Source organism: Alligator sinensis, unplaced genomic scaffold (genome assembly GCF_000455745.1).
Source record: "Alligator sinensis unplaced genomic scaffold, ASM45574v1 scaffold243_1, whole genome shotgun sequence".
Taxonomy (NCBI): Eukaryota; Metazoa; Chordata; order Crocodylia; family Alligatoridae; genus Alligator; species Alligator sinensis.
The window spans coordinates 665558-690350 of NW_005841841.1; the positions used below are offsets into that span (position 1 = coordinate 665558).

General features: G+C 42.2%; 1 protein-coding gene across 2 annotated transcripts in view; it reads left to right on the forward strand.

The window, feature by feature from the left end:
• LOC102375827 (amine oxidase [flavin-containing]) overlaps nt 1-24793 on the forward strand; it is a 120534-nt gene that overhangs the window by 54129 nt on the left and 41612 nt on the right. For both annotated transcript variants that reach the window (XM_025204911.1, XM_025204919.1), the window contains 4 exons: nt 5069-5163; nt 5857-5994; nt 21793-21897; nt 22975-23066. In XM_025204911.1, coding sequence (XP_025060696.1) covers nt 5069-5163; nt 5857-5994; nt 21793-21897; nt 22975-23066 — 430 coding nt within the window. The remainder of the gene's footprint in view (nt 1-5068; nt 5164-5856; nt 5995-21792; nt 21898-22974; nt 23067-24793) is intronic.

Here is a 24793-nt window from a genome sequence, read left to right on the forward strand (position 1 = left end):
GGTGAATTCTGCACTGTTCTTTCTATGGACAGTGAATACATAGAAGTTTTTCTGGAGAAAAAAATACCACTTTGCTACAAAGTACACTAGAAGGGAAATCTGAATGACACAGGCATTTGTCACATTTATATATGTTGTTTTATGCTGGCCTGTTGTTTGTCTAAAACTTAACAGCTTAGACCACATTAAAGGAATTGCTTCTGGTTTGCAATCCTAGAGAAAAATGACAGTAAGGAGCTGGATTGAAAATTGTTTCTAAAAAGATAACAATATTTCACATGATACAGAAGAGATTTTCCTAGACTTCATTCACTAGCTTCCTGCTTCTTGTCTACTCCATTTATATGAGCTGAAATATTCATCCCTAAGTTCAAACAGTGGGCTTAATTCTGAGTGTTGCCCGGAAACAGGGTTATTATAATCTTTTATATCTTTCGTAAACAGGCCTCCCTCAGGAAAAATGGAGCTTACAACATTAGATCTGTCAGCAATGTGTTAATTTACTTCTGTCACTGGTTTTCCAACCCTGTTGTCTCTTGTACCTGTAGGCTGTAAGGTTTCTCTGCAGTATCCAGTTTCCTTTTATTCCCATCCAACAGCTCCTCAGCAGCAATGGGGCTGAAGACAGCCTTGATGCTCATTTAGGGAGCTCACAAGCAGTCGGAACAGCTCAGGTTAGGCAACCTGCTTTGAGCTGCCTACATCAGAGCTGGGATTCACTGCACACAACTGTTTGTGTGGGCAGCCGGAGGCAAGTAAGCCTGTGGGAGGGAGCAGGGGGAGGTCTGGAGGCATTGGGGGGTGGGGGTTGTTGGCAGATCTGTGGCAGGGGAAGGGGGTGGCTGTCTGCCTGGGGTTGCCTGGTCCAACAGTGTGTTGTTTGGGGGAGTGGGATAAACTAGCCTGGTCAGAGTGGAGGGGTTAAAGATAGCACAGCCCTGGGGCTGTAGAGCGTGACTGGGTTTTCGCAGCCCCAGAGCTGTACTGGGGACCTGTGCAAGCTTTCAGTAGGCTGGGTTAACCCATGTTAGGGTGGGTTACCCCAGGCTGATATAAAGTTAGTTCTTGACTGCCAAGATCACATTTTAGATTGGGCACACCATTTTTAGCATGACTTAAGCCCTGTGGACTCTACACCTGACCATTTAAATCACTCTGAGCATCTTTAGGGTGATCTAAATGTAATGCTTGTATGCACCCTTAGTTTCTGTTGTTTTGTATTCACCAGGTATCCAACTGCAACTGCATGGCTTGTATCTACAGCTATCTGGCTTTCTAAGGTTTCCCACCCAAGTATTAACTAGTCTGAGGACTGTTTAGCATTCAAGATCATATGAAAGCAGGGGCATTTAGATTAACTAGGCTGAGGACATTCAGTGTGGCATGGCTGCTCAGACTATATAAACCAATTATTGTGTTAATAGGTCACTAACACCTTTAAGAATCCACTCGGTATAATTGTTTGGAAATACTGCATAAAATAGTTAATACCCAGCTTTTATATAGTACTTTCCATCAGTAGATCTTAAAGTACTTTTAAGGTCAGTCTCCCATTCTGCAGATAAGGTTGATTATATTCCTCTAGGTTCATGTACACGTGCACCCGACTGCTCAGTTGCTACTGTGCAGTCATTTAGTACTTGCTAAGGCAAGTACTTTAGCAAGTACTAAATGACTATGCAGTAACCACCTGTACTGTGCAGTCCCGGCTCTGCACGGGTCGTTTCCAACCCTACTGTGCAATAGCAGCGGTGTCACAGTTCATGCCTGCTGATGCTCACTGCTACGGTGATGTACTGTCTCATTCAGATTCTCCCCCTGTGTAGTTGACCCTATACCAGTGGATGCCAGCCTTTTTGGTAGTCATGCCACAGGTTAGCCCCATGACCTCCCTGAGTGCCACTCCCATCCCCTTCCTCTGCCTGATCTTCTCTGCTTTCTGCTCCCTGCCCTTGCTTGCTACCCGACCTACTCCTTTGCTTTCTGCTTCTTACCTGATCTGCTGCTGTGCTGGCTGTCTCCTTCATGTTCAGCCATGTACCACACAGAGGCTGCCTGTGCCACTTGTGGCACTTATGTTGCAGGTTGGCCACCCTTGCACCATACAAACTTTATCAGGAAAATTGGGAAATTGACCTTAAAAGTACTTTGAGACCTACTGATGGAAAGTACTGTCAGGGAGTCTGATCATCAAGCAGGCCTGGCTGAGCCAAGTACATGATTTACCACACTTGCCTCTGATCCCTCGCTGATGTGGCTGACCCAGTTCTCTGCAACTGGATTGGCGGCTGAAAGCACAACTCACCCCTTTTAAACATACCCGCAGCCTGAGGTTGCAGGTATGCCTTCACACAGCTTCAGTCTGTTTCAGCAAGCCTTGTGTAACTTTCCCTGGTTCTTCTAACTTATGACCTGGCTTGGTTTTGCCTGACCCTGATCTTGGATCTTTCCTGAAACTAAGTGCTGGTTGTGTTCTCTCTGATTTTCCTGGCATCCTGACTTGGCTTGGCTTCCTTGATCCTGATCGTGGATTTTCACTGGAGCCTGTCACTGGTTCTCTGACCCCTGGCTCTTGACCTTTTACGTTTTGGAATACATCTGGATCTCCCCACTGGGCTCTTGTAACTTGTGGTTCCTCCCTGCTAACTTCCTAGTTGCCCCCCAGGGCCTATCCACAGGCCTGGCCACTTTCATGCTGTCACAAGTACTATATACAAGCTGGGTAATAATTATTTTATGTAGTATTTTCAATCAGTTATTTGAGTAGATTCTTAGATGTTTAACTGAAATACTAGTAGTAATTGGTTGTATGCAGTCTGAGCAGCCATGCAGACTGAATGCCCCTGCCCTCATATGATCTTGAAAACTACACAGTCCTCAGCCTACTGGATACTTGGGTGGGAGAACTTGGAAAGCCATACTAACACTTGCCAAAATTTAGCATTAGCCGCAAAGAGTTTACAATCAAAATATAAGGGGAGAGTAAACAGAAGGTTGCAGCGAATGGATGGAGAGAACACAGGACAAATAAGAAGACCATGCCCGACAGCATGATAGGGAAATGGAGCTGCCTTCCTGATTAGTATGGTCATTTTCATAAATGATTAATGATAGAATTGATTCTTGTTTTAACAAAGTTTACTGATCTTTTGAAGGACACTGCATTTCTTCTGTGCGCTAATCAGTGTTTGTTTAGTGTTTTATTGCCTACATTCCCTTCTGAAATCAATCTGTGGATGGAAACAGTTTGAAGTCCTGGACGATATTTGCATACATTGAATATTTTTGTCTTTCACAATATGCTGTCTCTTGGCAGGTTGTTACTTTTATGAGGAAGGTCAAATTTAACAGTTTTGGTAGAACCTCTTGGAGAATCATTTACTTAACTGAAAAGCTGCAGTAACCTCAAGAAACCACCTAGTATATAAAATGAAATGTTAATACATAATGTTGTAATACCCAGCATTTATGTCAGTAGATCTCAAAGTGCTTTCCCAATGATAATGACATCACTTTCTCCATATGACAGGTGAAGAAGCTAAAGCACAGAATGGGGACATGACTTGTCCAAAGTCACCCAGCAAGACAGTGGCAGAACTGGGAATAGAACCCAAATGTCCTGAGTCTCAGCCCAGTGGTTCAACCACTTAGACCACACTGCCTAGTAGTAGTAGTAGTAAATATGTTTTAGTCCTTAATCCAGTTATATAAAAGGGCAATAGCCATTTTACAAACTTCCCATTTAGTATTTTATGTAGTTTTGCTCTGTTAGTGATATATATTAGCCATGTTAGTCTGAAGTCAAATAGAAGGCAGAGTAGATTTACACTTTATAGAGTAATCAAAGTAGTTCAGCTTTCCTTGAAATTGTTCTCGATTTCTGAGGCTTTCGGGTGCTAGCAATAAGAGCAGAGAGCCTCCCGTATTCACACTGGGTGTGTCTACATGTTCATTAATGCACAGCGGCTGCTGCACATTAAATTTAGTACTTGTATAATCAAGTACTAAATTATTGAGTAGTAAATGGAGTTACTGCACAGTAGTACCGATGCATGCCGTTTTAGTTACGCTACTGCGTAGTAGCCTAATAATACTGTGCAGTAGTGCATTAGCACTGTTTGTGCTATGATGTGCTACTGAGCAGTATTATTAGGCTACTGCGCAGTTAACATCTTGTGTAGGTGTACTCACTGCTTGCCCTGCTGGTGCCCAAAGTAAGAGGCAGTTGCTAAATATAAAGCAAAGGGATGAAGACTGAAACCATGTATTCTTGAGTATTAAAGCCCTGATTTTTTCCTCTCACTTTCTGCCACATGTTCTGCCCAGTCTTCAGCTGGATTGTAGGCTCTTTGGAGCCAGAAATGTGCACGTGTCTGACTTTGTATTACCGTCACTCAAATATTAATGTCCTCAGATTGAAAAGGACGAAACAGAGCAGAGGCTTTATTGAAACCTCCAAAATTAGAACAAGCCTAGGAAAAGCTTCATTCCTCTTTTATCTTTTTGTTAAGGTGGGGAAACTTTTGCTGAAATTTTAGAACAGAGCAATTTTCCTCCCATGCAATGAGCTGTATATATGTATATTGTATGTATTATACAATGTAATAATGAATATGTTGCATGTTATAAGATTATATATACCACTGTATTACTGTGTTGTATATTTATATATATAAATATGTGTGTGTATATATGTATGTATATATATGTTGTATATACATGCAACTCAATGGATAGGAACAACACCTATACTCCTTACACAAGATAACACTCTTTATTGCTGAAGATATGTTCAGCCATATTTCAGAGGGGCTGAACAAATATACTACCCCGATGAAGTCAGTGGGAGCTGACAGCACACAGTAATTATGAAAATCAGATCATTAACTCTTTTTTTTATACTTGTCTTCAGTTATTTTTTGAGGTTCTTTTTTTCTCTGAAGAGCTCTTTATCCCAAATTCATGATGCCTGTTACTAGCTCCTGAAGTATGCAAGGCTACAGAATACTGCATTCAGAATTAGTATTTACTAAGAATGTTAAATATTTATTTCTCATTTGTCCTCTAGGTCTGTCAGCAGCCAAGTTGCTGGCTGAGTCTGGGCTGAGTGTCATTGTATTGGAAGCCCGGGACAGGGTCGGAGGAAGAACTTTCACTGCAAGGGTAATTATCTCTGAAGCCACAGACCTAAATATCTTGTATGAAATACTGCACTGATTTCTCCTGAATACCGGAGAACCTGTCTTGAGGTTGGGATTCCAGGCAGTGGTAGGCATGAATGTGCCTTGCAATACAAAATCAGAGGCAGGGAGAATGTGGAGTTTCTATGCAGACACAAAATTTTCATGAGATCTGTGAAACCATCAATCCTTCCCTTCCCTTCCCCCTGGGACATGTGAAAGGAAAAGAGGATTACATGTGGGGCAAAGCCACTATTCCTTGGAGAGATGCTAGCGAGATGTTAGCAAGAGCTTGGTAAAGAGAACAGCATGCAGATTTTTCATCTCTGTCAGAGGTCAGCAGTCTACAACCTGCAGGAGAAACCTGACCTGCCAAATAATATTTAGAGTTGGTCTGTGGAGCTGGGCTGTTGGTAGCATTCAGTGCTGGGGGTGGTAGTTCAGCAGTGGTGGAGAGGGAGTGCTTATAGCTGGGTTGCAAGTGGCAGCCTGCTTTTGGACTGACATGTATTGATTTGGGCCACCATTGCTGAAAGGTTGCTAACCCCTGGATTATGTGCGTGCGCATGCATGCACACATATATAATCCAGAGAAACTCTCTCTGTTAAAAATAATATTATCTTACAATGTATTGAGAAATTACTTATCTTTTTTTCTTGTCTTTTGATAAACCAGAATAAGCAAGTTAAATATGTGGACCTTGGAGGAGCATATGTGGGACCAACACAAAATCGTGTTCTGCGGTTGTCCAAAGAACTAGGATTAGAGACGTATAAAGTGAATGAAGTAGAACATCTTATTCACCATGTCAAGGTAAGACAGGACCCATCTCTGAAACATTGCTGCAGATTTCAAGGTACATCTTTTTCATTTCTCCAGGGACGTTGCGCTGATTTAGGTATGTTATTTCCTCAAAAGATTGAATCACTACTAAAGAAATTATGCAAAATACTATACGTATGTCCTGCTACTTAATAGAAACATGTCCTGCTAGCTAGCATATTAAACTAGTTTTAATGTAATAATGATACTTTGTACTTGCATAGCATATCAAAATGGCAAGGCCAACCATTTTATGTAGTTATTTATTGTAGGTACTTCAGTTTTAGGTGGCCAATCCCAGGCAGATATTATGAGTGCATACAGCTTTCACCAAAGGTAATGGAAAATGTAGATTTCCAGCACCCTTGAAAATCATGCCGAGGGGGTGGTCTCACATTTGTCCGTGACCACTTCTGAAGAATTTGTTCTAGTGAAATAAAGTCCGCAATTTAAGGATTAGTTTCCCTGCGTGAAATGCAGAATAATTAAGGCTCTGATTGCGTGAGGAGAAGAGTGCCCTGGTCATGTAGCATGCTCCCAGATGACTTGTCTGAAGTCTGAAATGAGACAGTTGGTAAAAGAGTTCAGAGTTTGATTCTTTGTGCCCTGTCTCACCCCAGAGAACATCCTTCTTTGGTCAAAGTGTGTATCAATATTGCATTTCCACAGAAGGGAGGCTTTTTAGTTCTAAATTACGCATTTTCTGAATATACTCCTTGCAGATCTCATCCATGAGCCCCCAAATCTTCCCTCGATATTGTTCCAGAATCAACAAAAGTATTACAAGTCTAAATACAAATGGGCAATACATTTTGTGTGCTCTCTGAAATCTAAATGGCATTTTTAAAGTTTTTTGAAGTTCCCCCCTGTAAGCTAGACTCCAAAAGGCTCAAAGGTCTCTCTGCTCTCAGTGTATTTGAATCTTAATACTGACCAAAACTTTTGTAGCTCAAGTCAATTCTAATTAAATTCTGTAGGATGTGACCCTTGAAGCAGATGAAACCTGAAGATGTTGATACTCCTCCCAATATTCTACCAAACATCCATTCAATTAAGCTGCTGCTTCTACGTATACCTGAGGGAGGAAAAATGAAGCCCTTCAAAGTTAATTAAATTCATTTTACTGGCTTTCTATTTCAGGTGATGGATGCGGCTTCTTTTGTACTACAAAATAAAAGGAATACATTTTGTTTATCTCTGGATGGCTCTTGGTCAATTAGGCTCTGCAATCTAGACTGAATTCTAGTTTTTCCCCCTTTAATCTTCTTTCAATGACAACTTCTATGTCAGGATTTTTTTTCCACTTGTATGTTTTTTTTTCCATTAAAATAATATTTTTTGCCTTCCATTTTATGCTTTTTTCCATTTACTGAGTGTTCTTTCTCCTGGGCTTCAAAAGGAGATTAAAATAGTACGTTTCTATTTGGTTAATTGCTGATTCATGAACCTCTCTGGTAAAATCAGTCCAACTCTGGGAATAGTGTTTGGTAGTTTAAGTGCTGCAAAAAGCCAGCAAAAGCAATGTATATAAATATTCCACACATGTTAAGCAGCACTCCTAAAGCTAGGCTTCTAAATCCATATTTATGCAGATAAAGTTGCCTGATTTTTCAAAGGCACAGCTCCTATCGACTAGATTTGTGGATGCTGAACAATTCTTTATGTCAGGCCATTTTATTTAGGTGCCAATATGTGGGTGGAAAAGCCTAGCTTTAGGGAAGCAATCATGCCCACCCTGGCCATCAGCCTTTATTCATTTTGGCAAAATGGTTGTTTCTGGATTTCAAAAACAAGGAAAAAAAATACTGATTTGTCATCCAGTTGAACATTCCCCACTTGATTGTATCACTCTTTGAGGTAGATCAAATACAGGAATTAAGCCTTTTAACAATGTCTCTTAAAAGAAATTATTTGAAATATAATTGTAGATGTGGGATTACCTCTTTCTTGATGCACTTATCAGCAGACTTGCTTATTATTTAATTTGTCTTCTGCTTCAAATTTGCTTTAATCCTGTTATCAATGTCTGTGTAATTCAGTAGCTATTAGCATTTAAAACATACCTGCACATTTTTTCATGTATAAAATGGGAACTGATTTGTCAAGAGCACTGTCTTTGGGAATAGGAGACTGAATGAAAGTTGAGAGTGTTGAATAAAAGTTGCATATGGAAACATTTTATTTATTTGAAACTCGTGATCCTCTAAGTTTTTAAAAAGCACATGCTTTTCTTGCATGCAATGGGTGCATCTGCATGTGAAATTAATGCAACACAATAAACTGGAGCAATTCGAGCAGCAGTTTGAGCCAGGGCAGAGCAGTAGGGTTGTGCAAAGCTTTGGTTGCTGATTCAATTCGGAGGAGACTCAGCCCGATTTGGTGGCCAAATCTCTGAATCAAAATTGAATCAGGAGACCCATTAATCTCTCCAGATCGAATTGGAAGCCTCCGATTCAGACATAGACACAACTTTATATGCTTTTTCTGTGTACTTCGAGGTACCAGGCATGGCTTGCGAATGTCTAGATGGTGGGGTGGATGGAGTGTCCCATGGGAGTGTGGAGGGGTTTCCCACGCGCTCAGCAGTGGACCCAGAAGTGGATCAGAAATACAACCGGTCCACTTCCGGGTCCTCCGCTGAGCGCATGGGGGTCTCGCCCTGTGCTCCCATGGGACGCTCCATCTGCCCTACCATCTTAGCATTCACGAGCTGCACCTGGTACTTTGAGATACGTAGAAAAAGCATATAAAGCTGTGTCTATGACCAAATCGCTGATTCCTGGACTGGAATCGAATCTTCAGATTCAGCCAAATTGAATTGGGACAGTGATCTGAATCAGTGAATCGAATCGGTGTCCCCTGAATCAGGCCGAATCTAAATTGAATGCTGCCCACTTTGCACACCCCTACAGAGCAGCCCCGGGCTGGCAGCAGGCTTGGGGGTCAGCCCCAGGCTCTGGGTGGCAGCGTCAGGCAGTGGAGGGGCTGGCTGGGGCACAAGAGCACTAAAGTGTGGAGTTATGCAGCAGGAAGCCCTCATACTTTGACACCCTTATGCCCTAGCCAGCCCATCACTGTCTATATGTGCATTTGATTGCACTTAATTACTCTGCCATAAGACAGTACTGTCCCCAGCAGTACAATCTTATGGCAGAGTTAATTTTATTTACTGTGCCCTAATACCAGTGCATGTGCAGACAGTGATGCTTTACTGCTAAGCTAATTAGTCCACTCCACAGTAAAGTGCACATGTAGATACACCTAGTGAGAACTGCCTGCCTTTGCAACTTCGCAGACTGTGCCAGTGGTACGCCTTCATATCTGTATCTTTCTCATTTTCACCTAGCGCATCATGATAGTTCATTTATGTTCACATTTCATCATGTCAACAGAATCACTTTCTTCTAAATCCATTCATTAGACGTGGGTAGGTTCTGTCATGCCATTTGACTGCATATTTCTCCGTTATATGATGAGAAATCCCCATTTCTTCATATCACTAAAACTTGTCATAGTACAATCATGTTCTGCTTGGGAATGACTTCATGGTAAGACATCATTGACATAACATCTATTCCTTTTCAATTTCCTACTGTCTTACTGTGGTAACAGTGGTGTAGGTGTCTTTCTAGGGGTTCAGAGACATGTGTTTGATTTCTGCTGAAAACTGCCACCCCCAGCGGACCTAGTCATAAATGGACATCTGGGGTGCATCCAGACAAGCGTTTGTGTAGTTTGCAGCACTCCATCTGCGGTGCTGCAAACCTCATGCACTGCACATGTGGGTGTTTGCCATGCTGCTAATGTGCAGTGTGGCAAGATCCGAGTGTCAAAAAAAAACCTGTGCCAGAAAAAATCAAGGCAGCACACATTGTATGTAGCAGCATGTGCTGCCCGAAACAAAAGCCTGCCCGGCCAGAGCCATGCTTCAGCAGCCAGCCAGGCTCCACACCCCTGGATTGCCACCTCCTGAGGCAATTGACACCGCCAGGTTCTGGCCCCAGCCTCCCCTACCCCACCCAGAGCATTTTTCCACGCGCTAACCCCACATACAGGGGCGTGTGCCAGGGCAAAAAGCAGCGGGCCAGATTTGTGCCACTGCCTTTTTCCCCACCACAACTGTGTTACCTTACCCTTGGGGATCAGTCATTCAGGATGGGGAACTTAAAGCAGCTCAACATTGTTCCCTTGTGTGCTGTTGGCTTCAAAAGCTAGTGTCCCTCAGTTACGTTAAGCTGTTAGGTTCAGACAGACCTTTGACTTGATGTTTGACCAACTTATTGCATAGAGTGACTGGTGCTCTAAAAGTACCAAGCAATAACCGCTGAAAATATTATCTAGTTATGTCTGCCTGCCTGTCTTACAGTAAAACATATTGTACTTTACAGACATTTCCTCAAGCAGTAAAAGTTGACAAATTCTTACTAGAGTTTTCAAAATACTGAGAGCCAGACTATGGCTAGGACTTGCCATAACCAGATTCATGGAGAATCATTAGTAGAATAAGAAGAATCTCCTGGGAAGGTATTTTTTGGTTTGTTTGTTGGGGTTTTTTTTTTTTAACAAATGTAGTTCTTGTTTCTTCCTAGCATCTTTGCAAGAATTAAGCACCTAATAATAGCGAGATGAACTTTTTCCCCACCCAGGCATTTGCCAAGAGGTAGGCCAGATGTTGGTGGGGTCATAGGCCTCATGCTCTTCAAGGCTGCCACAGTTTTTACAGTGGTGAACACAGTGCATCTACTGAGAATACCTTGGAGGAATTCTAAGTGTGACAAAATGCCTAGCATGTCTCTGAAGTCATGCTCTATCGTTAGAAAGTGAATGTTTACCCTTGTCTGTGTAGTAGGTTTAAATGAAACCCCAAGCCTGTATAAATGTGAACAGATTGCACACTGACCTGTATCAGATCTGTGTAGAAAATCTTTATAGTTCTCTGGCTGTCATTCATTTTCAGTACTACTGTGGAACTGATGTTGGTTATTAAAATATAATTTGCTGTGGTCTTGTTCATGAATAAATGATGAGATGCCACTATTTTATGGGCATTTAATTAGCAGCAGGGTAAGTAAATGTTGTATCTGAGGGTATATGATTTAGTGGTGTTTCTTACTTCTGTGGTATAGTGATACATGCATTTGTGTTAAATTATATGATTTATTTAAGTCTTTGACCTGCTTTACAAAAATTAATGACAGTTTCTCTTAGCAAAGCTTAGACTATAACAGCTTAAACGGATTTTAAATGACTTGATGAAATAGTTTCCATTTTTCTTTTGCATCTCTTCTTTCTTTGAATGAATTTTAATTAAACCAGAATATATCAGAATCTTAGTTGCTATCAGAGTTAAGTGACCAAAAAATAATCATGGCTTGTGTTTTTTTTTCCCCTCCTCACCCAATTGCTTTACTGATTGGTTATGAGTGAGACCCACACAGTAAAGATCTGGAAGACCCAGGTTCAAACTCCTGATCTACCAGGTCACCCACATCTTAGAGGAGTGCCTGCTTGTACCATGAGGCTAGTGGCTATACTGTGGGATTCTGGGAAGAAATGCAGCAGTAATAACTACAGTGGCACTTTTCTACTGGCCACAACTGGCACGATCCTCTCTTGGATTCTTCATAATGGACTGCTGTTATACCTTTTGTAGAAAGAGGTAGGCAGCCATGTTAATGTGAAAACAGGGCAGGGTGACACCTTAGAGACTAACTAGTTCAGAGACGTACACTTTCATAGGTCACAGCCTACTTTGTGCGGTGCTATGAGTCTTTTTGTGGAAAGATTCCAGGCAAGCCACTGAACGATTGATGTCATTTTTGATTTTTGGCAAATCCAGTAGAAGCATCAGGACCATAATATTGACATTTGTATAGTTTTTAGGAATTTAATGCACAATTTTACACTAGGACTGAACAGTTCAAGAGACTAAAATATTTTCTGCCCTGTCGGAATATGACTTTCTCCATGTTGTAAATATGATAGTAGACATTGACGGGGATATGTGGGAAGTTGATAGCTTTACTAGGCCTGCCGATGAATATAATGGATGGTTCCCTTTCCAGCACTAGCCATTTGGCAAAAACTGAAAGGACTACACGCATATGTAGATTTATTTTTAACCAAGGAAAATAATAATCAGTTGTATGATAGCTGAATAAAAGGTGCTAAGTTGTGTGTAAAAAAAACACAGAAAAGTATGCAGACTTGATCACTTGTCCGTTCAGTTTGAGAGATGCTAAGTATCAGTGAGATTCTCTTGATTCTGGCATCAGTGCAGTGGATGGAAAAAATAAGAAAAATTAACTGGGAAATGGGTATTTCTTATTCATTCATACTGGCAATTGAATGAAAGGAACCCTTCTAAGTCTGAATCCTCTCAGATCACAGGGTCTGTTTCCTAGGAGATAAGGCTAAGCAGCTATACCGCTAGTCAAAATTCTTGAATCCAGCCTATTTGGAGCAAAGCAGATTTGATTATAATAACCAATGTTTTTTTCCTTATGATAATGATGATTGAAGTTTACAGGAACAGACTAGATGCATGCCTGTTATACATGGGAACAGCTGCTTGATTCCATTGGGTTTCATATGTGCCTTTTGGAGCTTATCTGACATTTGGGATTACTTCTAGCCAGATAATGTCTGAGTGTCTTGGAAAATGTTTCAGGCCTGGAGTGTCCTGAGAAATATTTAGTGGTCTTGAAATTCTGTATTATTTTTTAAATGATATTAAATGTTCTGGCTTTGACAGGGTATAGGAATTCTATTTTGTTATAAGAGAGCAGAGAGTTTAATTGAGGGAGGTCTCCAAACTGGAACTTTTTTCACCCCCTTTCTACCCTTTTGCTCTCTTCCCCCTCCCCCCCCTCTGAAAAGATGATGTAATTAAAAATACAGATACTTTTATGGAATGAAACACAAAATATATCCAGTGGCATGAATGCTGTGAGCATTTTAATTCAGGTATTGAAAGGCACATACTGGGTACTTCTACATATGCAATTAATGCAGGGGCGGGCAATTATTTTGGGCGAAGGGCCACTTACTGAGTTTTGGCAAGCCGTCGAGGGCTGGATGACAGGCAGCCAGGGACAGAATTTTGCCTGCCTCTTAGAGCATATTTAATCATATTAATTATCTCAGTTTTAGCTGGGGTAAACTAATCCCAATGTCAGAAGTGCCCGCTTGAACAAAATGAAAAGCTTGCAGTTCTGAGACCCAGGAAAACATGAGGTCTAGTAACCTCTTTTGCTGATGTCTATTAATAATCCTGTGCATTTGAAAATCTTTTTTATAGAGAGAGGTTTCATATTCCTACCCTTGGAGGCAGTCTCTTAACACTTACCCCCTCCAATACAGTTTAGAGACAACGTGGCTGAGGCTCTAAGACAGTTTGTGCACAAGGCCAGTTGATGTCAGAACAGGGAGTGGAACTGAAGTGTTTAATATGTCAGACCCAAGTTTTATCCTCTTACTTCCATTGCCTGTCAAAATGAATGCTCCAAGTCTCTGTGCTTGGTTATGCTGCATGTAAAATGGAGATACTCCTGCACATAACCCTTCACAAAGCATTCTGACAGCCATAGATCACTGTATCCAATAGCACACGATCAGGTAAATAGAAATTCTTCAGGCATTTTCTAACTTTAAATGCATATCTTTGTGACTTCAGTGATCTTTTACTATAGACTTTTTCATACAGAAATAATATGAATCTCCAGTTACACAAATTAATCTACTTTTGCACTTTTAGTGATTGCATCAATAGAGGACAACAACAAAGGAAAAATGGTGCTTGTAGCCCTCCTTTTTAAAAATTATTATTAATGATCCCCTTTCCCCCACTTTAATAAGGAAACAGAATTCTTTAACAACACTGTTACTATTTTGTAAGTAGCTCTTACTGTCTGTTCCAGCAGGAGGTGTCATTTGGACTGGTTTGCTACCCAGCATGCCTTTATGCTAAGGGTTGTACTTGCACAAAGAGATTAAGTCAGAGTGCTGCAATTGAAAATGTTATATTTTTGATAAATAGAGTAAAAGCTGTGCTATCCGGCATCTTACAAGCCGGCATGCTCCACTAACCAGCATGCTGGCTTGAAAGATAAAGTGAAACCGGAAATGCCCACCGTGGCACGTCCGGTTTCTCCGAGCCCCCATGGCCCGGGGCAAAGCAGCCTGCACTGCTGAGCCCCCAAGGCTTGGGGACATAACAGGCTGTGCGGGGCCATGCAGGGCCTGCCTCCCTGTACCATGGGGCCTGCAGGGCCTGCAGGACGGGTGGCGATGCCGCAGGAGGGGTGGAGGGACACCCCAGACACGGCAGGAGAAGCAGTGGCCGGGGCTGCTCAATTAACCGGCATATTTTGTTATCTGGCATCCCTCATTCCTAGGGGATGCCGGATAACAGAGCTTTAACTGTAATTGGATTCTACATGTGGCTGTCTGGTGTTTCTCTGTCCTCTCTCCTCTCATACCGTATTTCTTATTATATCAACACACAAAATGAGTGCCATTGTTAGGATTTTTAAGCAAGGAAGACAGTTGATATGATACATACATGATGAAATTCAGCAGAGGGCACTACATGCCTACAAATATGTGCACCTATGAATCAGCAATTTTTTTGTTGGAATTAGAATCAGTCTTCAGGATTTGGATGGTTTAGCTAAGGTTATAACTGCTAGCTAAAGCAAAGAAGCTTTATACAATGCAGACCATCTCTTAATATGAGAACAAGTTATTTTTTAATATTTATATAGTACCATAAACTAGAATAATGTTTATAGGTCCATGAAATGTACAAGGCCTGAGTCTGTTCTACCTATTTGATACATAAGTGGGCTTTGATAACTAAGCGAAATCCTATTCCACCAATCTTCTGTCCCAGCAGAAGATGGGTGGGTCCTCCTAGGTTTTGCTATTTTTTTATGACTCATTCTGAAGGTCAGATAACGGTACGTTAGAAAAGTAGATACGTTAGTGATTTTTCAGAGACTTCAAGAGGGTGAAATAGAATAACTCTTAGGCCATGTTCAGATGTGCTTTTGTAGCACTTCAGGTGCTATAGAGGAATAAGGAAAGTGAAACCAAATGCCTAGACCATCTGTCTGTTTTCGAACACATGATTAACTTAAAATATATCATATGCTTATGTTACAATACAAAAAGTGAAAAGATCTGTGGGTCTTGCCTTTCTTTAGAAGCCCTTTGACATCAGTGTCAAACTATATAATACAACATAAAATGAATATGAATGGGCAGATTTTATCTAACTATCAGAGGCTTATTACCACAAAACCACACTTTCTTCAATCATGACAGGCTTGTATGTCTAAAATGGACAACTAGTGCAAGATGTTCTTCATGTTGTATGCACACTTTTCCTACAATACTGTTTCTTTCTGGCTTAGTTTCCCGTTCTGAAGTCCCTTCACAAGCTGAATTCTCGTTAATCTGACTTGGAGTTTTGCCTGTACAAAGAATAAAGATCTGGCCATAGGTGATGTCCTACATCTCAATGAATATAGCATTTTGGGCATCTTTAGTTCTAGGAATGTTGTCCTTTTTGAGGTTGGAGTTCCTTTGTCCTTTATGAGAAATCGGTTCACCTCAGTTTCTGGATAGGAAATGGATCTGAGCTCTCCCTTTCTGCAGTACAAATGCAGTGAAATGGTAAGAGGAAGGCTAAAGCCAAAATATGGTCTTATGTCTGTAGTCATGCATTCGTGCAGAAGCACCATAGGGAATTCATAAGACTTGAATTACCTTTGATGAGATAATTCAGACAGAAGTGCCTTTGGCAAAGGAGATAGTTCAGAATAAAATCAATACCCATAATAAAGAGAATCTTTTCTGTTCTTGTCTTCACTTTCTTTGGCTCCCCCACCCTGGTCCCTGCAAGAGGCAGAATAGCGGCAGCATGGGGCATTAGGTGGCAGCACTCCATCCCAGGCCCTCCCCTCCAATCATTCTTGATGGGCGGTTGGCTAGTATTTTGTCTGGAGGGCTGCGTAATGAGTTCTCTTGAGGGCTGCAACAGTAGCCCTGCCCATTGACAAGTGCCCTGCCGCCTGGTCACCATCTTTGGACCGGAAGTCCCAACCCCTGATCTTTGCCACTGGAAGTCCCTCCCCTTGCCCCCGGAAGTACTCTTTTTGGGGGGGCATTGCCATCTTGGAACTGGAAAAACCCCAATTCATATACTAAAAGTCAAACATCTACAATAACATATTTTAATTTTACTTTAAAAATATTTTAGTCCTGATTTAATTGTGTTTGCATAGTGCATATAGAGATTATTACATAATAGCTCAAAAATAAAGTCTTGCTCGTGTATGGTGTGTGTGGGGAGGGGTAGGGGGTGATTAGGGGTTGGGTGTGTGTATACGATGTTGGCAGGGGTTGTGAGGGTGTGGCTGTGGGTATATTGGGGGTGTGGTATATTTGGGGGTGTGTGGGCAGTAAGTGGGGTTTATGGGGTGTGAGGGAGGGTGGGGGGCTGTGGGGAACCCCCACATATTGCCTCCATATGGTGCTGCCACAGCAGCAGCAGGCGATAGGCCCTTGGGACACTCATGGCCTGCACAGGCACTGCCACCTGGCAGTGTGTGGCTCCAGCCAGTTCCAGGAGCTGTATGTGGTGGCAAGGAGTAGAGCCAGTCCACTTCTATGGCGTGGGGCTCATGTGCAGCTCCCAGTTCTCACGTGTCCCCGGGAAGAAGCCTCGTGTGATGGAGCTGGCTGCCTTCCCCTCACCCTACCCCTAGATGCAGCAGAGTCCTGGGAGTTGCACAGTTTAGCAGGGAGCAGGGAAGGCAGCCGGCTCCAGCGGCCAGGGCGTCCCCCTGGTGGTGAATGAGTCCCAGGAGCTGCCCATCAGTCCCGCACAAGAGGCAGACCACCTTGGCTCTGTTTCTTGCCTCCACATGCAGCTCCTAGAACTGGCTGGAGCTGCAGGCTACTGCACCTGTGCAGACCATGAGCGTCCTGAGGGCCCCTCTGCCTGCTGCTGCTGTCACTGGTGGTGGGGGCTGTGCACCATGGAAGGTGTGTGTGTGTGGGGGGATTCCCATACTTTCCCACCCTCCCTCACACCCCACAAACCTCACACAACCGCATCCTGCCTCTCTGAGCTCCCACCATCTCGCTGGGTGCAGCCTCCATACTCCACCCAGCCCCATGCTCCACGCTTCCACTTAGCTGCAGCTTCCCTACCTGCTGCTTGAAGTGAGTGCTGTAGCAGGGACATGAGGAGGAGCTGTTGAAGGTTGGGGAAGCCCAGAAGATCCCCTGATGGCTGCAGCGGTGGCAGCAGCAGCCCTGCCCGGTAGCTGTGCATGCTGGCCAGGCTGGGGCCCTCCCATGCACATGGCTGGTAGCAAAGGGTGTGGGCTGAGCAGGGTACAATTAATTGGTGGGCGCCTGTGGGCTGGATGAAATTGCCTGGTGGGCTGGATCTTGCCCGTGGGCTGAATTTTGCACTCCCCTGCTTTAAGAAGTGTCATGCTAGCATAAAGCAAAGGTCTATCTTTTATATGACACTGGAAAATGTCATCTATTTCAGAGAAAAGTGTAAGTTCACCACAGTACATCATCAAAACGGTGCATTGCTGTACCTAGGGAGATATCTTTTCTGACTACAATTTAATATCCTGAGCATGAGAATTAAGAGACCTTTATCCTACTTAGTACAATGTCAAATGCTTATTTGACTTAGTATAATGTCAAATGCTCTATTTTCCTTTAAAGACTGTCTAATATTTAAAAATATTTAATCAGTGTTTGTTGTTCTTTTTTACGTAGCTTGACTGACATATAGGTCACTTCTCAAAATTATGATGATACTTGTCTGCCATGAACCACTCACAATCTGATTTTTTTTTTCTTTGTTTATTTACCATTTATTTAATTTTCTATAAAGCATAACTGCTTATCATTGTTTCCAGGTGCCTTCAACAAAATATTTATAACACAGTCCAAATTATACAAAAGACTTGTGGTTTTGTTGCAACCCTGATGTTCAACACAACTAACCAAGGGAAATAACAGGAAATCACCACTTGTTCAACACACTGTCTGTTCTCTTACTTTTACCTCCTCAAAGTCTGGGAGAATAGGTATTTTTTTTAACATGCTGAACAGGCCATTAATTCAGAAATCTAAGAAAGAATAGAGGACAGGAATTCCTTTTTATAACAAGGAAAGAGAAACATCCCTAAGCCATAGAAAAGTTTGAAAATCTGAGGGTAAAATCCTTCAGTGGAAGACAAGATGATGGAAAATACATCTTCCAGATTTTTCCCTCTTCCAACCAGCATTGTATCATTCTTGTGAAGCTCTTCAGCCAGTTACTTTTCATCCATGATGCTGCTCTCAAAGCAGCAGGATAGTTTGTGATGTGGTATCAGAAATGAAGGAGAAGCAAAGGTGTTTGTCTGCCTAATAATGACATTTTAAATATTGTCATCTTTGAATCCCCTCCATTGTCTTGAAGTGGACATTAAAAAAGATAGGACAGGGTAATATGCTGAAAAGAAATGGTGAATCCATTGCAGAGATTTGTCTGCTCTAGCCATTTCTGATGAGCCCATTGTTTGTAGTAGCTAGATGCAGAATACAATGTGGCTTATTAAAAGATATATCCAAAATGAACCCTACTAGGAATCAAAATTAGAAACTTCAGACTTCCTAAACTTGGAGGAAGATTTGGCTTGCGTTATTGTGTTTACTTGCTTTCTTAAGTAACTGGAGCTGGTCAGAACATGTTTGAGGACATTTTAAAAATCAAAATGTGGTATTTTATTGGAGGCCTATGATTGATGAAAGATTGGTTTGAATCATTTTTTTTTTTTTTTGATTGGAATATTTCTGACGTTCAAATTGGATTCACCATCACTCCACTCCACTTAAGAAACCTGGCCTTTAGAACATGACACTAATTCATTTTTGTGAAAAAGTTGAAAAGCTTTTGTTTCTATCTGTGTAGGATGGAAACAAGTTTTGAAACCACAAGGCTGCATACATACAGACAGTCAAAAAGCCCGAGGCTGAATCAGTTCAATCTTTGCAGGTTAGTCTAAGCTGTGTAGATTGAACCAATAAACCAGTGATCAGACATTCACTTTTGATTCCAGAAATGCTGCTAAATGCCTGCAGTGGCTCAGGCCAGAAGCCAGGGGGTGCTAGAACATGTCTCCCTGCTCAGCTGGAGCAGACAACTTGTGCCAAAGCTAGCCTTGCGGGGTTTGTGGGATAGGTGCAAAACATCCTAGGATGCTAGGGGACTGTGAGTTAACTTGATCTGGAACAGAAGTTCAGTAAACTGATTTAACTTAAATCAGTTAAGTCCGATACTACATCCATCCGGGTTTATCTTAAATGGGTCTTAGCCATTTTGAAAGGGGTTTATGCTCATTGAACTTCTGTTGTTACAAATATGAACTGATTTCTGATCCCTTATACCAGCTTAAGCATAACTTCTGTCCCTAGCCCAAAGAGTTGCTATGAAATGGAATTATGTTCTAGCGACTTCTAGAAATTTGGTATTGCTCTAGACTGGAATGAAAACAAAACTCTTCCAAATACTTTCACGAAGTGGAATTGCATTGAACTGTCTGTTTTCAGGCTGAAAAGATTGCCCTCCTTATAAGGAGCTGGGGAGCTAACTGTGGACCTTAGAAACCTTCTCAGTTAAAGCTTTGTTAAAACTGATGTTGGCAGCTTCAAAAACAGTCAAGTTGTTGCAAAACCTAAATGTTCTCAAGCCAGCCCTACAAAGTCTTATCTCTACAACAAATAAACTCACTGGCTATGGCCAGCTGTGCAGGGGCATGTGCCTGCAATGGCAAAAATAGTAACAACACAAATTTGTGCTGCTACTTTTTGCCACAGCGCATGCCTCTGTACGTGCACTTTGTTAAGGGACAGATTGTCCTGCTTCAGGCAAACTGCCTTTGCCCAAGCTACCAGCATGCTATAAGAGCCAGAGCACAACTGAAGGAGTAGAGACACTGTAGCCAGGAGTCAGAGCATCTCCCTAGAGGACCAAGCCTCCATGTCTGCTGGCGCATGCTTCTGTCACATGTGCTGCACCATGGTTTTTCCCAGTGCTTTTTTGCTACTGAGATATCCTGATAGCAAATGTTGGCCATGCACTGCAAATTTGCAGCATAGAGCGTATATTAATATTCCCTGCATGTGGTTTGTGGCACCATAAACCACACACCCCTGCTTGCCTGGACATAGCCACTTTTTCTACTTTCTTTCCACTTGTACTGAGACCTGAATTTTACCCACTCATGTGCTAGGATCGGTGCGTCCTTACAAATACTGCGTGGAAAAGAGTTTCTCTTTCATCTCATCTAAGATGGCATTGGTAGAAGGGTGTGTATGTATGTGTTGGAGGGGTGGAGAAATATTGTCACTGTTTTATCAGAAACTGATTTCCAGTTTGCTGTTACTATCAGCCTTATATTTGATTTTAACATGACTGCTTTCTAAGTAACTCTTTTCCTTTGAATTAGATTTCCTCAAATGTTATCAGCTTGCATTTTTTAAGGTTGTAGATCATTTTTTATTTCTGGACCATGTTTCTAATTTCTCGGGGTCCTTTTGTGTTTATTTTACTGTGTCCTGTGATGTTTGCAAAACCTGCAGATTTAAATAATGTGCTCCTCTTTCACTTTTTTCAGATTATTAAAAGGGGCTAAATAAAACTAGGCCTTGAATTGCTCCTTGCAACAGCTCATTGGACACTTCTTAACACGATACATTGTTATTTATTGTTACCTGGTTCTTAAAATTTAATCATGTTGTGTGCCTCTAAACAAGTCAATCTGAATGAATGTTTTCTAGTAATCATTTTGTTGGGTACTGTATCAAGTGTTTATTAAAGTTTAATATATTAATTCAATATGACTTTTGGTGACATACACTCTGAAATGCATGTTTTATATAGTGTTTAACCAATTCTGCTGATTCCTGCTACTCAAGCTGCCCCTTACTCTTAACCATGAATATTCTAAGCAAACTCTGAAATATGTTGAAGTGGATTATCATATAAAGCCAATGATTTCTAACCATCTTCTAATAATTTCACAAAAAATGTTATTCTTCCAGCCAGAAAAATGACCAAGGAAATCTCACGTAAATAGAACAGCACCAACAAATCATGCATCTTTTCCCTCCTGTTAAGCCAGATGTCCTGAACTCATAGTAATAGCTTTGTGTAAAGTCCATTTATTCAATACTTAGTGATGTATTGAGGACTTTTAAAATGTCTACCTTATTAATGGCTAATAAATGGGAATGATTTTAAAGATTAACACATTATAAATATTTATATAGTTTAAAAATGAGCTAAAACAATTTGTTTATTCTAGAAAGAGCTACTGCCAAAATATTTTGTAATCCCGCTATCATTCCCATTCCATCTGTCATCTTTGTGCTGGCCTTCCTGACCTTATGGTTAAACTTTTAATTGGCCCGGTTGGAAATGTCAACCTAAAACTATTTTTCGTGGTCTGCTTTTAAAGATATAGTATTTTATCAACTTTTTTTTTTAAACTTCTGTTCTGTATTACTTGTGATTCATGGAGAAGTGATTAACCAACCTGTCAGAAGCTCACCTACTATGGGTATTAATTGGCATTGAGAAGGAGTTTTGTTTTGGTGTTCATTTAATCCTTCAGTGCCAGCTCCTGCACAGGGGAGTTTACTGCTCATTCTAAGTGACCCACTAGAGTTTAACATTGCATTTTGATTTTTAAACCTTTTGCCTTTCAGGGTAAATCTTATCCATTTAAGGGTCCATTCCCGCCTATGTGGAACCCATTTGTCTACTTGGATTTTAACAATCTATGGAGGACAATGGATGAAATGGGAAAGGAGGTATGTCAAGTGGAAGTTCAATCACCCAAGGCACTTGGTCTTTGTCTGTTCTGTGTGTATGTGTAGAACAAGGGCAGCCTATGGCCTGTGGTTTTGATCCAGCTTGCAGACATGGGGTTTTGGTGGTACTGGGTGTGGTGGGGGCCTTCAGCAGCTGTCACTTTGCCTATGCTGGCATGGAGACAAATAGCAGTGGCAGTTGCAGGGGAAAGCAGCAGTAGTGGGTACCTTGCCCATGCCAGTGCAGGGAAAAGCTCTAGTGGCATGTGTAGAGAAAAGTGGCAGCAGATGCACTTTTCCTGTGCAGTGGTGGCAAAATTGGGGGAAATCATTGGCAGAGGGTGTTTTTCCTGTGCCAGCAGTATGGGAAGACAGCAGCGATGGCTGGGTCCTAGTGCCCACCTGTGCGCCAGCGGGCTGCCTGTGACCCAAATTGGGTCATTCCAATCCTCAGCCTGAAAAGGTTGCTGATTGCTGATACAGGGTAAAAAGGATTGCACTGGTCTCTGACACTGCACTAGACAATGTGCTAGTGTCTGAAGTTTTTATCTGTTGTTAAGCCAGCTATTCCTAGTTAAAATTTCATAGGCAGAATTTTTATGTACATTGCCAATGAGCTACTTACTACATAATTCTGCGGTTCATATGAGCTTGAAACTTATGATAAATTAATGTTATGAATGAAATGGAATTAGTTCCCCTGAATGAATTGCCTGTTACTCAGTTTTTAAGGTTGACTCTCTTCTGTTAGGTTTCTTTTTCTAAACAATAAGGACCACTTTATTTGCTTAAGCATAAAAATAAAAATGAGTACATCTACAGTTCACAAAAGCAATTAAAATGTTCCTAATATGGACTCCTAAATCACAGTGTAGCTGTCCTAATATGGACTTCTCACAATTTTAAAACTGTAATTAAATGATTTTATTAAAATTATTGGCATAAAACTTGAAAGGTATAATGTCTGGTCCATGCTTTTTAGTCTCTTCTTTATGCCACTTATATTCCTGATAAAGAACAATCATACTCAAAGTGAAGTCTGCTTATTGAGTGAATATTGTTCTTATATGTTCTTAGATTCCTAATGAAGCCCCGTGGAAAGCTCCACATGCAGAAGAATGGGACAAAATGACTATGCAAGAGTTCATAGACAAAATTTGCTGGACAAAGTAAGAACAGTTTTAATATGGAACTTCAAAACAATAAGTTGTATCTGCCCAGCATCAACCCAAATACTCTGGAAGCACTTGGCACACAGATAGTAACCATGAAAGTCACCGCTGAAATACAGCCACATTTTAGATAGTACATGCCAGCTCTTAATACAGAGCAATACTTAACAGCAGCTAAGTACAGGAAGTGAGGGATATCAAGATTACAAGGGCCCTTTACATGGAGAGATTCTTACTAGCCACAATGGAAGCTGACTGCTGCAGACTGTCGTTTTTACAAGACTAGGAAAGTTTAATGATCACAGAGGATTGGTTTCAATAAGGACAAATATAAGGTGATACATTTGCATAAGGAGTTCCTAACATGGTATTAGCACTTGGCATTCGAACTGCCACGAAGATCTAGGTCAGGCTTGTCCAACATATGGCCCGCGGGCCGCCATGCGGCCCACCAAGCCATTTTCTGTGGCCCGCGGTACTGCAACAGGAAACAAAAGTAAACACTTTCGTTCCCACTCCTTGTCCCTCCCCCAGACCCTCAGCAGCTGCCTAATGGCTGCTGAAGGGCTGGGGAAGGGACAAGGTTCCCACATGCACTGCATTAGCTTGATGTTGCTGATGCGGTGCAGCTCCTCCCCTTCCTCCTCATTTCACCGTGTCCCTTCCTTGCCCCACCCCTCCCTTCCTCATTTGCATGCCAGTTCCTCCCCTCTCCCACATTGCAGGGTTTCTGTTCCTAACCCTGCCCCTCCCTTCCTCATTTGCATCCCGGCCCAACCCTGCACCAGTCCCCGCTGGCCATGTGGGTTGGAACAGGTTGCAGTGCAGTGGGCGGGCACAGGGGGCGCGGATGCCAGCTCAGAGGGATGCTGCGGCCGGGCCTGCGGGAGATGCTGCTGCCGCTGCTGCTGTGGCTGTCAGGGTGGGAAGGTGGTGCCGCTCCTGCCTCCCTGCATCCCCACGCGCCCACAGACATCGCGCTGGGGGTGGTGAGTTGCGGGCCCCAGGGAGGGAGGGACCCCTGCCGCTTGGGCTTGGGCTGCCCCAGGGGACAGGGAGCAGGGGGGTGTCCCTGTACATCCTGCACCCCCCTGTAGAGTCCCCACATGTCCCCCTGGCTGCTGAGCCCAGGTGTACAGGTGTGGGAGCATCCTCAAGGCCACCCAGGTGGCAGGGAGGACACAGCGGGGTCAGGCAGCACCCTTTGACCCCTGCGCCCCCAGGCTGTGGCTGGACTGGACAGGCCGCGTGAGTGCCCGCTCCTGCCAGCCCACTGGGTGATAAAAAGTTCATGATCCAGCCCCACATTCAAAAAGGTTGGACACCCCTGATCTAGGTTATAGTGGATCACTCATTCAACAGATTTCACCCATGTGATATGATGCTGTTGCAAAAAAAGCAAATTAAATTTATGTTGGCAGAAGCATTGTAGGCAAGGCCCAGGAATTGATAGTACCACCCCACCTGTGGTATAAGATGTGGTACATACAATTTTGGTCTTCTGTAGAAAATATTGTTCTCTCTTGTCCCAGAGTGCAGGATACATGGCAGTGGATTTAAACTACAGCAAAAGAGATTTAATGTAATCCCAGGAAAAAACTCTTCATAATTGTAAGAATCATAGGACAATGGAACAAGCTGCCTTAAGAAGTTACAGAATCTTCTTCTTTGGAAATTTTCAAAAACAGTCTGGATAAACACTTATTTGGGATGGTTTAGGAACA